The sequence below is a fragment of the Betta splendens genome, chromosome 1 (genome assembly GCF_900634795.4).
Source record: "Betta splendens chromosome 1, fBetSpl5.4, whole genome shotgun sequence".
Classification (NCBI taxonomy): domain Eukaryota; kingdom Metazoa; phylum Chordata; class Actinopteri; order Anabantiformes; family Osphronemidae; genus Betta; species Betta splendens.
In genome coordinates this window covers 18,724,046-18,740,736 of record NC_040881.3, presented here as the reverse complement: position 1 = coordinate 18,740,736, position 16,691 = coordinate 18,724,046, and the positions used below count along the sequence as shown (strand labels likewise).

Below are 16,691 nucleotides of genomic sequence, written 5' to 3'. Positions count from 1 at the left end.
GGCGTTCGCGGAGCGCCACGGCCGGCCGGTGGCTCACGGCCTGTTTCTTCCCCTCAGGGATTGACAGCTCAGAGCCCATGGTGCTGGAGCAGTACGTGGCCGTGGCCAACTACGAGAGGCAGGAGAACTCGGAGATCAGCCTGAAGGCTGGGGAGACGGTGGACGTGATTGAGAAGAGCGAAAGCGGTGAGTAGGCACTTTTTCTCATTTGTGTCAAGCAAAAGTAGGTTGAAATAGGACAATGATCTGCACGCGTACATCTAGACAGTGGTGTTGAAAAGTAGTGGGAAGTAGTAGCATAAACAGAATAGCATGCACCTCTCTCTACCCCTCTATCCTTCTCTATCGCTTTCCCGTATTTCACTTCACTTCCACCGTATTGAGAACCTCCTCTGTGCTAGAGTCTCTACTCCAACCTCCCCGCTCTGACCTCCTTTAGTCTTCCCCCTCCCGCTAAGCTCCTTATCTAGTTCTGTCTTAGCAACACCTGGAGGTGCTCCTTGGCTGGCAGCAGCCATTGCACAGTAGGACGTTGGATGTTTTGCCTTTTGTTCGAAAAATACGTGTGTAAAAACTGCAGTGACCTCCCGCCTGTAAAAACGGTTAAGCGTTTAGCAATCCTAAACGGGCTCTCATCCTGCATGCAAACATGGATAGACAGCCAGCAGCTTGCACAACTTGAGAGAACTCAGCAGAAAGCTTGGAACAAACAAGCAGCTTCCCCGTCAGTCCCTCCACTCGTACCTCAACACTGATTGCGGTTTGTTTTCGGTTATCTTTGTTTGCACATCTCAGACGAATTTCGAGGCATAATGGCTCATTTCGTTCAAGCTTCGTACAGAGCAAAGAAGCGGAAGCTGAATATTTGAAAATTTCAGCCCATCTCAAAGAAGTGAAGTTTATGAAGCTATGAGCGCCTTAACTTCTGATGAGCTTTCAAATTTGTTTGTGAGGTTTTGAACTTACATGTATGTGCCATTAACTCTGTTGTTCAAGGTGCATGCATCATAAAATGTTCTGTTTGATAAATGTTGAGCCCATTGACGGCCCCTGGTCACCAGACCCCAGAAATTTGACGTTGACGAGCACGGCTGTGCTTTTGTCATTCATGGGGCACAGGCATAATGATGATGATGACATCACACAGAGACCAGGCCAAGACAAACATGCATTGAAGCTCTTATATTATCCCACAACTCACTTTCAAGGCTGCAGTCCTTGGTTTTTGCACGGTATTTATCTATGACATGTTCAGTGTACACAATCCCGGTTTCTACAGGCTTGTTTTTCTCAGCTTCCAGGACACTATGGGCCAATAGAGAAGCATCATTTACAAAAGAGGTCCACAGTTGAGCTTTAACCTTTTTTATCACACAAAGTTTCACAGTTTTTAACCGTCTGTGGCTTTGACCTGACGTGAGTAGGAATTCAATTTGAATGTTGTTTTTTGTGCCTCTGTGTGAAGTTATAGGTTTTGTAAATCTAGGTACTGTAGCTATTTCAATAATTTGAGGCCTGTGATAATATAGAAAACTAGTTAAATCATCAGCTGGATGAATGTTATCTACAGTAGTAAAGTGAGCTTTATGAACCACTGAGTGGATGGGGGTTGAATGGGCTGGAATGGTCCCTGAGAGAGCAGCAGAGGCCTTGTCTGCTCCACAATCTGGGTTTTCTCTTCGTTGTTGCTCCTTGGACTTGGAAACCATGGAGTATCTGGAGGGAGGAATGTCCCATGCGGACAAAATCACATGCATGCGTTGAGCTGAATTCAATGCATGTTGAACTAAAATATACAAATTCATCTTATTTTGAAGGAATGGTGTATTTGTTTGTTTCCTGCGGTTTAGTTGGTGATGCTAAATTGAATTTTTCTTCATTTTGATATGAAAACTCTAGAAAGCTTTAGAAAGTATACAATTTCTACAGCTGTTTGTCTTATTGTGGTAGAGTAAGTTAGAACAGAGTGTCTAGTAACTTCTTGCAGTCTGAACGCAGTTTCTGAAATAGTAGGCAGATATTAGAGAGACAAAGAAACGTGACCCCCAGTGTACAGTTGGTAAGGTGGCGTTGGAGTCACCCAGGGTGCATTTGAGGCTGCTCTAACAGACTAGCAGGGTAGAAGTAGAAGTTGTGTTACAGCTGTGTTACATTTTGTCTCTATAATACCATGCTGCTTTTGTCTTTTACTGTGGTCCCCATTTAAATGGTTTGTGTCTTTCCCAACTCTGTGACTTCTACCAGTTCTAATAATGTAGGATATGTTGAAATGGTTTGAGCATGTATTGTACAAAATGACAAAAAACACTCAGGACAGCCTAAAAAGTGTTTTCCATCTCTAGCTTATTAGTAATTATCTTAAAGCTTCTTTTTACATTGTGGTCATTGGTCTACAGCTATTTTCCTTTTTACTTTCTCATAACATTTCAGAGAACGTCTAGTAAATTTAAGGAACTAGCCCTTTACTGTGTGGCCACAGTGGCAGAGGGGCGGAATATATAGTGGAAAAATACCCTTGTTTCATGAGCCAGCACTAATGGATCTGCCAGGAAGGCCTTGATGCTGAGGTGCAAACAGGACACTTTGGGTTAGTGTGCCGCCCAGTGCCAGCCGGAGAAACCATTTGCCTGAATGTCCTGCCTCCCTGCTGCCAGTGAACTATCTTCTCAAACGATACAGGCCAGACCTCTCACATAGAAAACAATAACAGTTGCGTTTTTGTGGACCTTTGTCTTGTAACAGGAAGATGTGTTATACCCTGTTTTAAAGTGTAAACCTTCAGGATTACGAATATAGAAACAAATTTAAGGGGGTGTCCTAAAACACAGGATTTTCTATCACTATGTCAGCAGCTAACTGTTAGCTCTACAAGAAGCCATGGAAAAAATGGATACCAAGCTTAAGGTCCAAATAAGGCACAATATCATAATTAATTGCTCATAGAACACAGTGAAATAGAGTTATTTCTATTTATCAGCCTGTTATTTTAGCCTTAAAGACCAAAAAGGATGCAGGCAAATGAATCAGATCGATTTATTAATAAAATAAATTAAGTGAATGTATTTACATTATATATGGCTAGACTTATTATGTCTTTAAATTTAGTTACAAATGTAAATGAGTCCATTTGACCACAAACACAGTTCTAAATCTGCTTTGTGACTTGTTTTCTTTCATTTTACTTCATGCCAGGGTTTACACCTGTGAACATGCTTCAGTATAACTTTAACACATCATCACCCGAGGTGACTGACGAGAGACACAAAGATGTGCGTTACTGTCAGGTGGAGCATGTTAAACTGGCAATGGACCCTTAACATGTTCTGAATATGACATATTTACCCATGTGTTAACTGAGGAATTGTATTCAGACAATCAATGTTGAGTCTTGAGCTTCTTGGCATTTCTTTGATCCTGATTCCTTTCAAGTGCAACATAAGATGCCTGTTAATGGAGTAGTGGAGTAACCACAAACCTCACGTTCTCTAAATGTTGCTATGGTTCTTTTACTGTAGGTTATGAATCTATTTTCATATATCTATATCTATATCTATATCTATATCTATATCTATATCTATATCTATATCTATATCTATATCTATATCTATATCTATATCTACAAAGCCACATTACATAGGAAAACTGTCACCGGGCAGCAAGGTGAAGGTCCCAAACCCACAGCACACACAGGTCTCAGTTTGTGGAGATTTAATGAAAGCAGCAGTACAGACGTGAATCAGGCAAAATGGTGGTGAATTTCCAGCAGAGGTCAAAATCAAGGCAAAATCCAAAACCCTAGAACTGAGGGAGCAGACTAGGCAAGGTCAGGAACAAAACTAGATTCAGTATACTGGTGGGACACACTAGAAACTGAACGCTGGAGAGCTGCCACAGGTACGTGAGCAAACAATCTGGCAACTGGCAATGGTGAGACGTGGTGCTAAAGTACTAAATGGAAACAGCTGAAAACATCACGTGACTAAAATGTAAAATTACAATGGCCACACAAACAGGAACCAAACAGGAAGTTGCCAAAGTAAAACAAGAAATAACACAAATGCTTGATAATGACGGTGGATCCGTGACAGAAACAACAACAGTTCGGTTTGAAATAGTGTCTTAACAATCTTGTCTTTGCTGACCTCCAGTGGTTTAAGTCCATACAAAGTGGAATCATTTTTGGTAATAGTTCTGCATTTGTATGACTTATTGTTGTTCTTTCATTCTCTTCAGTGTCAAAAAGACAACATACTTAGAATAACACGTACCAATGGTCCAACCACCACAATCTTACCGTGATCAGATCTTTATTCAGAGATTGTGTCTAGATTGTGTTGGGATGTTTCCCAAATGATGAGCATTGGATTGTTGTTGTTGGAGGCCAGCAATGATTCTGGTGCCGTCATGATAATATTGTGGTAGATTTCACAGCTGGTTTTCGGCAGCAACAATCATCATGCTGCTATTTTAAGCACATTCCTTGAATCTCCCCTTCTGCTTACGCTGCAGAAAGATAAGAAGGCAATTCAATATGTTGTCCTCAAAAGCAGCGCAGCATGCTGGCGCTCGCAGCTCTTCGAGGGATCTGTTCCTCATTACAGCCGTAGGAGAAAAGAACACGGACGACAGTCTTGCTGAATGTGACATTTCTAACAGGCGTCATGGTCACAGTTGTCGGGTGATGGTTGTGGCGATCCAACAATGAGAAAGTGAAAGGAAAGAAAGTTTAGTTTGGAGGCAGCGTTGCCCTGTGAAGCCGCAGCCAAACATCTGCTTTTTTGCCTCTTTGTCTTCTCCTCTCTGATTCAATTCTTGCCCCTTTTGATTTGATTTTTAGTTCAGCTCACCTCGTGCATCTCTCCTTCCTCTGAGCCTCTTCCATGGGAGCTAGGCCAGTGATAATCATGTTCTTCTACTTACTGTAACACTGTGTTCACTGTGACCCCATCTTTCCCTCTGTGAGACAAAGTCAGCAATTAGTGTCTGCCAAGACATTCAGAGCAGTGCGTGGCCAGAAAGGCCGATTACAGCCCCTCTCCTGTATCACTGTTCACTGTATAGATTTGGGAGACAGGAGGTGTTGCTGCCGAACTTTCAATTACAGCGTGTAATCTCATTTAATTTTTTTCTTTAAAAAGCAGTGGAATTGTTGAACCTGTTCTATTTAGCGTTTAGGTTCAAGTTTAGGTTTTAGAGTTTTTTTAGACCTTTTACGCCCTGCTGAGGTTGTATGTCCAAGATCACAACCATCATTTGTTTAACTCCTTTTTATATCAAGTGGCTCTAACTGACAATCAAAGGGTGAGTTCACACATGAAGTCTGAATGAGTCTGAATTCATGTTGATCTTTGGTTTCTCACTGTAAAAATGTGTTCATGGATTCCTTAGTTTTACTGCATCTTTGTGACGTCAGAACCAGCAGCAGTAGTTCTGTGTACCTTTCTAAAATTAATACTCTATTATGAGCCCCTCTCTAAAAACGGTTACCAGCTTTAATCAGAAGTCCCATTATAGTTCTAAGTATTTTGTTTGTATTAAAAGCAGCTCTTTTGGGAAAACAACACTCTTATACTTAAGCATCACTTGCAAGTTGTTTCATTTTTATGGCCCTGATCTGACATTTCTTGAATACTGTCGAGGGTCGACCCACATCTGTCGGGGAACAGGCCTGCCGTGCAGGTAACCAGGCATCGCATGTGTGGAGTGAGACGTCTCCAGCTTGTTCTACCCTGTGTGTGAGCAGAGTGTACTGCATGTGTTTGTTTGAGGGTGGGCAGGAGTTTTTGTTTCTTGTTTGTCTGCTTTTACTGAGCCCACTTTCTCCAGAGCCGCCTTTATAGGAGGGCTGGGTCCGATCAAGCCTTTGCCTTGTACAAAACAGCTTGGAACTGGGCGTGTGAGGAAACGCGTTTGTGTTTGTGGATTAGTGACACAGACACTTTTGAGAGATGTTTGTGACTGTGTATGTATGAATGCTGTCCAGACACTGCTTTGGTCTTTCCTTATTAATAATGTGTAGAGCGCACCTTTCTTAAATGTTACTGCCTCTAAATTAGGAATAATTTAAAACTTTGTCTAAACAAAAAGCAAAATCCCATCCCGAAGGTAAGATGAGAAGTTACAGAGTTCGCAGAGAGCCAACTCCACACTCACCTCTGTCCTCAGAACAGATTTACTGCTCTGTTTTTCCTATGTGCACCAGGTGCAGAGTGAGAATTCCTGCATTTGTCTCTGCTTAGAACTTACTTTTGCACAGGTGGCTCAAATTTTTCTTTTCTTTGCTTTTCAACTAGTTGCAATGAATCAGTTTGTGAAAGCCCTAATGTGTTTCACATGGACTGACCTATTCTTACTGCTGTATATCTGCCTCTGTGGCGATATACTAAATAAATGAGAGCCAGCTGGGATGGAACATAATACTCACCATTAACAGGTAAAGCCACTGTCTGTCCACTTCTGCCCTTTAGTAGTCCTCTACTCTGGAGTTTATACAAACAGTATACACAATTCAAACCAGTGGGAATGTTTGATGAGAATAGGATAAAAGTCGATATGGTTGTCACAGAGCATTCACAGAAAGATACTGTACATGACTTCCACTATAACTAACTGCTGGGTTGACTGTGAGATGATGACTGTGAGGAAAGTGTCAGTTCGACCATGTCTCTGTGTCTATGTGGCCCAGGCCTGGCTGGGCTTATACGGCTATAAGAAGTGAGCGGGCTGCTCTGCTGAGGCCTGTTAAGTGTCAGCCCAGTGATGTTTCAGTGCCTGTGAGTGTAAATAGAAATTAAACTTTGGTTGTGTTATAACCTGTAATTCTGGTCATTGTTTTTGTCATTTCCTGTTTTATTTTGTACTGTACTATTTCCGGTTTAGTTCTGCCATGTTTCATTCTGGCTTTACTTTTCTGGTCACGTGATCCACTCGCTGTTTCTAATCTTGTTAGTCTCATTATTTAGTCCCCAGTACTCACCTTGCTCCCCTGCCAGATTGTTGCGTGTTATCACCACTATCCAGCGTTCATCTCGATTTCCGGCCCATTTAAGATCCAGCTCTGTTCTCAGTTTTATCTTGTCTTTTGCCTAGCACCTGTTGGTACCTTTGCCTGTGTTTCTGGATCAACTGTTTTTGCCCACTGCCTCCCTGACCACGCTTTTGCCTGACGTACTGTACTGGACCAGTCAAAATTAAAGACTCATTTTACTCAAGCCCTGTCTCTAGAGCTGTGCATTTGGGTTTTTAGCTCCTGCTCGCTCCAGCCAGTCGTGACAGGGTGTTGATATGAACACACTTACTACACTGTACTTCTCTTCATCAAGCAACATCAAAATAAAAGCCCCACATCTAATTATGCTATGAACATATGGAAGCTAGAAGTTGCTGAGGCCTCTATCTACTGTACATTGAATAAAGCAGACGATTTACACGGAGAGAATGGCGAGCAACTCACAACTGTCAGAAACTGCAGCCAGACTAATTACAGGGAGCATTGACAGGAATGTACCTCAGCACTTGGCATTGGTTTTTGATCATAGGACAGGTTCAGATTAGGTTCAGATGCTTTTGCCTTTGTGATTGTTAGAGAGACATGTCATCCAATTCTGAACAAATCGATTTAGCTTGGGTGATAGACAATTCATTGTCATTTTAGCAGTCTGATATGGTGAGTTTACCAGTTTAGTTTCGTACTCTCACCCATGTTCATGAGCTGTGGGTTATAACCCAGTAGACAAGATTTTGCATATAAGTAGCAGGGTGGCAGGGTGCAGCCTTAGAGATGGGGAGCTCTGCCATCTCTGAGGAGCTTGCGATTGTCACGGTCCTCTGCCCGTCCTTGCCTGTTTTCCCCTCATGGATGTGACATTTCACGACACGGTCTGCTTTTTTGTGGTAGGTCGTAACGGAGGTCGAGCCCCTGCTTCTTCAAATCAAGAGGAGTCCATTAATGTGGCTCCTGGATGACTCCCTGGGAAGTGATTCTGGGTATGGGCCACAGTGAAGTGACCCCTTGGAAGACCCCTTGCTGCCCTGCGAACACTTCGGGATCCCCTCAGAGGAGCTAGGCAGAGTGTCCAGAGAGAGGGAAGCATGGAGTTCACAGCAAAAAATGGAAGAATGCAGTGCTGGGTTGTTAGTCTTTAGCATCCACTGTAGGGAGATTTTTGATTTCCTGTCTGAAACAGATGACCCAGAAACTACTCACCTTGAATTGGACAAAGCTTTCTGTCATTTGGAAAGACCCGCGAGACAGGTTCAATCTCCTATCATCCCCCTTTCTTCCATTCGCCATTACTTTAACGTTCCAAATACTACAGCACCATGTCTGTGTGCTAACGTGCCCTGCAGGGTAATAAACAAGGGTGTGATGCCTTGATGAACCACCCAGACCACATTAGAGCTGAGCCACATGGCTGGAAATGCACTGAAGCAGTGGTGACCAAATTGTTGGATTCATTTACAGAGGAGTGAACTGGTTGGCATTTATGTTATATATTTGTTCAGGCTACAAATGATGTTTGTAAAAGTCAACTCCATGACTTTCGAATGCACAACAACACAATGATTCTGTCTTATTTAGCAAGAGAGACAAAACATGGAAGATCTCTCTGTAGCTGCTTGATTTATTGACTCAGATTTTTGAACACAGAAAAATAAACTGTAGCTTTTGCTGACAATTAAACTTTTCCTTAAAAGTCACTGGCGTTGGCAATTTTGGTTGCAGTAAAATAGGCATTTTCTTCATCATGGGATTTATCACTTGGCACGGTTAAATATTTCCACATGTTTATATGTAACAGGTCGGTTTGTACAGACTTGTAAACACGAAAAAAGTTGCTAGATTAAGACTAAAGTAATTTTGATTTCTGATTGAACTCTTCCATTTGGTGTCGTTCCACTATTAGAGTTTTCCAAGTAGGTGAAACCTCCACCCTTTATAAGTTCAGCTTGTGTAACAAGCCTCCGTTCTGTTAAGTCATGCTTTTTTGCAGGAAGCTGCATAAAAATATGTGAAAGCAGTATTTCCCCCCATGGGTTAGAGCCCCACGGGGCTCTACCGAGGTCCGTGAGGTTTAAAGAGAGGAGTTTTGAAGAAAGTGGAGTGTTTTGTACCATGTCCTTGTCTTTTGTGTTTAGCGGTTTAGTTTAGCCGGAAGTTTGAGTGCTGTTTACTTTAGGTTTAGCCTGTAGGATAAAGTGCTGTTTTCGTTTAATCGTTCGCAGTTGTCCTGAGTCTCATCTTGTGTTTTATGCGAGTTCATGTTACCCGTTAGAGACGGAGCGTATAGTGTAGATACCTAAACCTGTAGTTTACAGTGCTGAGTCTTTGTTTTGTTATTCAAAGCCTGTGGTAACAGAGCAGTGTCTTAGTTTTCCTTTACCAAACAGATGGTTAGGGTAAGTGTCTAGTTAGTGTTTAGTTTGGTATCTTGTCTCTCATACATTTGCAGTGAATTTCAGTTTAGTGTCCATTCCGAGTTGGGAGAGTTTGGCTTTAATATTATCCATTGTGTTCTTTTTATCCTGCCGTATGGAGAGTGTCTGTTAATAAATACTTTTATTATATTATGTATAATAAATACTTTATTAACAAGTACTTTTGTTTTGGGTTGTGCGATTAGGTTCTTCCCCTTCTCTTTTCCCCGCGACCTGGTCTGCGGGTGCGTCCTGGGAAATGTTCAGGCTTTAGCATTGAACCGAGCGTTTAGTAGCATGACGTGGTCGCAGCTGTGTGCGTGTGCACTGTAGTAGCCCGTGTTTCTCCGCTCAATGAGAAGAGCAGTAATTCCCCGCTAAGAGCGAGCGTTAATTAATCGTTCCCCCTTCACAGCATCTCCTCTCCTGTCCCCGTATCCTGTCAAGCCCCTCGGAACTGACGGGGGAGTTGTGGCAACGTGAGGCTTGAGTTTACTGTATATACTGCCAATGCCAGCTCAGTCACAGTAAATGATGATGAGCTCTACTGTAGCCATGCGGTGTTTCTAAGTGTTATCTCTTTTTCTCTTTCTGCAGGTTGGTGGTTTGTCAGTACAGCGGATCAGCAAGGCTGGGTGCCAGCCACGTACCTGGACTCCCAGAGTGGAACCAGAGACGACTTGGACCTGGGCACTTCCAGGACCGGAGAAGGTCAGTCCAGACGCAGACGTGACGTTATTACAGTAGATTCAAAGATCACAATGTCATTCTGACAAGAAACGTTCGATTAGGGAGGACCATGATTGATTAGCGAGACATGGTGGTGGGCAGCAAACAGAAGCTGCGTGCATTCACATGCGCTCACCTACCTTTCAGACAGTGGGAACCTTGAATACCACATCTTGCAAAGCTGTGTTGAAACGGTACCAGACTTCAGTCAAAGTGGTTTGCAGTAGTTTGGCACCACTGGACATTCCTTTGGGCTCCCACGGGAGGCTGCAATGCTTGCAGCAGCCTTTATTTTGTTGTGACCCTTTCCTCCCTAACATCTAGCCCGACTGCGGGGATGGTGTTTCATCACTCGGTCCTGTGCCCCTCACTGCTTTTCAACCCAGGGGGTCTGATGCAGGCCAGCAGAAGTCAACACACAGTTATGTTCACATGCGGGCTGAGAAACGTCTGCAGTGTTACTGTATCTGCAGTGGTGTGTTCTAATGAAACAAGGGAGTTGCGTTAGTTTATTGTGCTTCAGACAGCCACCGGATTACCCATCAAACATATTGTGTCTCTCATTAAGATGTGCTTGTCTCCATGCTTCACACTTATTGTACTGATGTCAGCTCCTGCGCAGCTGTGACTGTTATTGATTCATTTCCTAGGTTTTTCTTTTTTTTTGACACATATTCACACACTTGGTGGCATTTGGCACACTGAACTTGTATACAAATGTAAATATATGCAAGACCTGAAATAGTTGGTGAACCACGTTCCTATACACAGTAAATTTAGCAGTGTCCATTGAACACTTAAAGAGTTAATTTTAACTCTGAGTCAGTGAACATATGGCCGCCCTACAGAGAGTCAACTTTACACTGACACTAGTGTAAAATTCTTCGTGTCATGTAACTCTTACTAGAGTTATTTATTTACACTGTACTAAGTGTTAGTCCAGTTTACAATACGATAAGAGTTATTCAGGTTTTACACTATGAGGACACCAACACTAACAGTGTTTTATATTTTCGACACTACTTAATTTGTTAATCGGAATTAACTCTCTTTATTCTCAATGAGTGTTATAGTTACTCCCCATTGTTGTTTATTTTCAACACTACTTAATTTGTTAATCAAAATTAACTCCATTTATTCTCATTGAGTGTTATACTGTATTTACTCCCCAGTGTTTTTTTTTATAGCATTCAATTTTTTTCATATTTCATGAATACTGCAGTTTGGTTAAATTAACAACAAAAACAACTTCAACATATCCATGTCTCTATTTTATTAAAAGCATAAATAAAAACATTAACCCACCGGGTTTTGATATGTTCAAATAACATTTTCACAGTTGTATAACAAAATTAAAAGCCCTGAAGACATGGTATTTTCTGTAAACTTACCTACCTAATTATACACACACATTATACTTGGTATATACTTATGTGCTAAACATATTTCACGTTCAACAGTGCAGCATGTAAAACTAACAATATCAATGACAGAACCAACATTTTACTGTGCTGACCGATTAAAAGCAGCAGTATAACAGTCAGATTTTGGTAATGTACCAAATACATAGTGAAATGTTAGCCAACAAACATTCAAATCTTTAGAACTTTCTGGTCAAAGCTTCATTAGATGGCAGTATGGAACTATAAAAAGTGAAGAATCTGCTGATCCATATGCCATTTGAACATCCATTGTTTTTTAATACAGCAAGTCTTTAACACTGAATACCTTAAGTGTCTGAATTGGCCTAAACACAATTTTAAATGAATGAAAATGTTTGTCAAAGCAAATGGTTTCAACAGCAGTGCCACTGAGTAAAATCTGCTCATCTTTCACTAATATAGTCTTAATTTTACAAAATACTGGCATCTCATCAGTTACCTCCACACATACTAATAAGTCAGGGCGATATTCAGTGCCATAGTGCTTTACCCACCTCACAGACAAGACAGTTGTTGATAATGCAGAGTTTAATTTGACCGCAAACTCTGGACCTTCTTTTAAATCTTGAAGCTGCACCATTTTCCTGGACCAATTGTTAATCTGCACTGGGTAAAAGATTCCCAACACATGGCCATATATCTCTGATGCTTTTTAGCTAAAGTCTTTGTGATGTTTTTGTAACTTTTTAGTTGAGTCTTGAAAAATTTATGCTTAGCCTCATAACGCATGCACCATGTGTGCACAATTGGTCCAATATTCCTTATACATCTAGGATAGTGTAACATAAAGTGATGCTTAGGCAAGAGATTTCTATCAGGAAACAGGTGCTTAAAAAGCCGGTGATGGTCAACAATTATGTGCTTCAAAAAGATGGTCATGCCATATGTTATGACTGGAGAGAAAACAATATCCACTATCTGCTCAAGCAACAGTAAAAGATGCCAGTATTCATTGTCGCTCTCTATTAAATCACCAAATATTAATGGCATGTTGCGCAACAAACACCACGACTGGATGGCATTCAGGCCCAAATCATTACTTCCATCATTTAACTTAACTGCAGGTGGGCGATTTCTCCTCTCAGTGTAACCATAGTTGAATGACTCTATTCTACGTGCTAACTGTTTTGAAGTCAAGATGTTCTTCTGCAAATACTCCAAGATAAGTTTCACTTCAAACTGTGCAACTCCTTCAAGAATATCATGCATTATGTCAACAGAAAAATTATCAATTGTGTGAAAATATTTCAGAGAATTCAATGAACATGAACGCTTAACACCACATACAGCTGTGGATTTGTTTGTAGAGTATGGCAATGCTTTTCATGCATGTCTTTTGTTCGAAATAATACACTCTGGTCATCTTTACAGAAAACCGTCTGAAAATCACTTTTGTCTATGACACAAAATCGACAACAATTCCGAGCACTGAATGATTCTACTAACCCAAACAGTCCATGTAAACCAAGATTATCCCCTGTTACTTGTACAATGCTGCCATGAACAGGACTTTTGAGCACAGGAACTTCAATCCCATCAGTTTCCAGCACTTTCAAGTCATTGATTATTGGCTCAAGTATAGTGTCAAATCCATAGGTTTTAATTTCTTGGGCATGAAAAAGTGCACACAAATGTATGTTGACTAAACATGAATTTAACTTTGGTGGAAAATTTCTCAATGTAAAGTATATACCTCCCAATTTATGGACACCTTTTTTGGATCCAAGAGGATTAGCGGTCTCGAATTCATCATAAAATAATTGAATTTGCAATGCCAAATTTTTGCTTGAAAAAAGAGGATGCCTTTTCATATACAACCCATCTTTTATATCACAATATACACCATCATTTGGAGTGTGACTAGATGTAAAGATATCACTAAGATGTGGATTACTTAGAATTGACTGCAGTGTTTGTAAAATTGGAACATAAGCAAATTTATCTGTAACAACTACCTGATCATAAGTTCCAGTACATCTATTTCTTCTGTTCTCAAATCTGACACCAAGTACTTTCTCCTCTGGCTCAATAGTTTTATATTTTTCTTTAAAATAAAGGCTTCGCTTCGAATCTGAATTCATTGATGTAAAAGGATTTTACATCTTTGCTCAATTTTAGCTTTTGTACTAGTATCCTGTGAATGCACACATTTTAAGGCTGCTTCTTTAGCCTGACTCTGTATCTCCAGTGCCACTTCCTCCATGGACAGAACAAAACTATTCAATGAAGACTGGCCAACACCAGAAACTTGAAGCTGTGCAATAGCAGAACCACACATATCACGAATGCTTCTGTTGGTCCCTGATAGGTCTTGAGAGCTACTGTCTTGGGAGCTACCGGCTGCTTCAACATCATGGGACAGAACATTATCTGGAACATTATCACAGGCTACAGTGTGACTTCTGACCCCATGCCCTGCAATTTCTTGAGCATGTCGCGTGTTTAAATGTTTCCTTAAGCCTGCAAAGGTACCAAAAAAAATGGCAGCACCCTGCCTGACCACACTTTAGGCGAAGTGATTTACCAGGGTGAAATCCATGAATCAATCGCATATGTCTCACAAGCAAGTTTGTACTGCCAAAAGTAGTCTGGCAAACAAAACAAATCAGACCCATTGTATTAAAAGACAAATGTAATAACCAACATCAACAAAAAATTACAAATAAAATAAAAATCCCATAGATAGATGAGCAACAAATAGGTTGCTTACATTTTAGTGAATGCATTGTCTAGTGTAACAGCCTTGCCCTAATCTCTGCCACACGTGGGCTCTCACGAACTTTGCCAATATCTATTTGGAAGATGGTCGTCTGTATGAAGGTGTACATGTTGTGCAGCATCTGATTATACGTAGTGCCAAACACAAAGTGTGCTTTGAACAACTCATCAAACGCCCCAAGAGAGGTTGTTGATTTGCACGGTATAACCTGCTTGTCCAGAATGATGATGAACTTGTGGATGGTGCTCCTCTTCGTGCCGAGAGCAAGTAGATAGGGCTGCTTACTAGTGTTGATAGAATCCACGTGTTCTTCGATACTTGTTCCACTCTAAGGATGTACAAAAAGGCATCCTTAAAAAAAAAGGTAGTGTGCAGCTGTTATGAGTTTGACTAATTTTGTAGAAAAGAAATTCTTTAAAAGCAACAAACATTTTACACTTCGCATTCATTCAGAAACTTTTGAAATCAGTGTATACTGTAAGCTACAATACAAACCTTCTTGAACACAACAAAATGCTTCTCCGCTTGGGATGCCGACACTCTGCCTGGTCTTTTATGGCCTTGGGCGGAAGGAGGAATCAGGTGAAGGAGGAGGATAATTGAGGAGAGATCACTGTCCCATCCTTTACCAAAGCTACAGACAGACGTCTAACCTTGTCTCTAATCTGAACCAAAACTCAATTCTAACCCCTGCCCTAAAATCTTAACCCTCAAACAGGCCTTTAAAGAATTGGAGACCGGCCAAAATGGCCTCACTTTGTCAAAATGTCCTCAGTTTGGTAGGAATATACGTTTCTTGGTTCTCACTTGGAGACAAGTACAAGCACACACACACAGCGTATTGGAGAAGAACCGACAGACACAGCCCGGCCCTGTTGAAATAACATTTTCTTTGTGTCTTCCTTTAGCTGACATTTCAATTACTGTAGGAGGTCATCGAGAGTGAGAGGGTGGTGTTCAGTGGGGAAATGACAAGTAGCAGGAGCACAAGGAGGAAGGGGGCGGATGGCGAGGGAAAGATGGAGACGATTGTGATGAGAAGACAAAGGAGAGAGACAGAATTAGATTACCACGTTTGAAGACAAGCTCTGTTTCCATCAACCCATTTCCTCATTAATGACTCATCGTGTTATGATTGCTACGTGATCATACGATCTTCAAGCTAATAAGGGGTGAAGGAGTTCGAGGGTTCAGCACACAGACAGTCGGAAGATTTCATGTTCTATAAAGAGAATGGTGTGGTGTTTATTTTCATATGATCTGTGACGTCTAACGTCGTTAGTGGAGAACATTGTAATGTTTGCTGCTTGGTTTGCCAGACATCACTGGACTTATCTGTGCAACTAACAGCAGCTTTTTGCCTTTTCCCATTGCTAATTTGTTTTCTTATACTAACGTCACATTTCTTTGTCGTTGTTTTTTTCTTTACGTCTCCTGCTCATTAGTCACTAAGAGGCGAAAAGCACATCTGAAGAGGCTGGACCGCCGCTGGACCCTTGGGGGCATTGTCAACCGCCAGCAGAGCAGAGGTGAACATGGAGATGACAGACAGGCGCTGGAACTCACACAGACACAAGCCATAGCTGCCATGTGCATGTAATGGTACAGTAGTACTACTGTAACCCTCAATATGCACCTAGTAGGACTAGACTTTATGTAATTCCACATGGTAACCAACCTTATTTACAGTATTTCCTCAGTATTCACCCACTAGTCCCACGTCTCTAGATTGCTGGGTGGCCACAATCCAACTGTGAAAGTAAAATCTCACATCTCACCCCATCAGCTCTTCAGCTCACACCAAGCAACAGAATAATTGGATTCCATGACCAATATTTTAATTAATTAGCTCCTGGAGCCCAAACACACGTAGGCGGTGATTCTTGTGGATTTAAGTGTAGTTGCTTAATTAAAGCAGACTAAGCTTTGTAATACAGTTAATGGTTTTTGCATTTTGCAAACATGTAACCTCAATCAAACCAACAAAAAACAGGAACATTTTCTCATACAGTGGACATTATTAGTCATTATTGCTTTGATGCTGAGTGTCCAGGCTTCTTGTAAGTTTGATTCCTGTCTGGCCAAGTCAGTCAGGGCCTTCAACACAGTATGTATTTGGAAAACTCTGTCAGACCGGTATACAACAGGGTAGGCATCAGTGACTCACTTGTAACAACGGGTTAAAGGTTTATGCATAGTGACTAATCCTGTAAAGGAAACTAATACATTGTTATGAACATAGTCAGGATGAGACAAACCAATATACAGAACATTTGTTTGTAATTAAAGCAGACAGTTGAATATGTATTCAAATTGCTAAAGTAGAATCATTGATAGAATGAGACCGTGAAAAGTGTGAAAGTGGGGTAGCAGTTAATGGTGCC

General features: G+C 41.2%; 1 protein-coding gene and 1 long non-coding RNA gene across 9 annotated transcripts in view; one reads left to right on the top strand and one right to left on the bottom strand.

Annotated features, from left to right (window-relative positions):
• sh3pxd2aa (SH3 and PX domains 2Aa) overlaps positions 1–16,691 on the top strand; it is a 76,185-nt gene that overhangs the window by 49,747 nt on the left and 9,747 nt on the right. For 6 of the 8 annotated variants that reach the window (XM_029148676.3, XM_029148667.3, XM_055508422.1 and 3 more), the window contains 3 exons: positions 58–186; positions 10,015–10,128; positions 15,753–15,836. In XM_029148676.3, coding sequence (XP_029004509.1) covers positions 58–186; positions 10,015–10,128; positions 15,753–15,836 — 327 coding nt within the window. The remainder of the gene's footprint in view (positions 1–57; positions 187–10,014; positions 10,129–15,752; positions 15,837–16,691) is intronic. The other 2 variants (XM_029148696.3, XM_029148687.3) reach the window with 1 other exon arrangement.
• On the bottom strand, positions 11,405–15,139 carry LOC114854427 (uncharacterized). Its single transcript, XR_005897232.2, has 2 exons — positions 14,803–15,139; positions 11,405–14,635 (listed from the first exon to the last, which is right to left on the bottom strand). It is a non-coding gene; the product is annotated as an uncharacterized LOC114854427 (long non-coding RNA).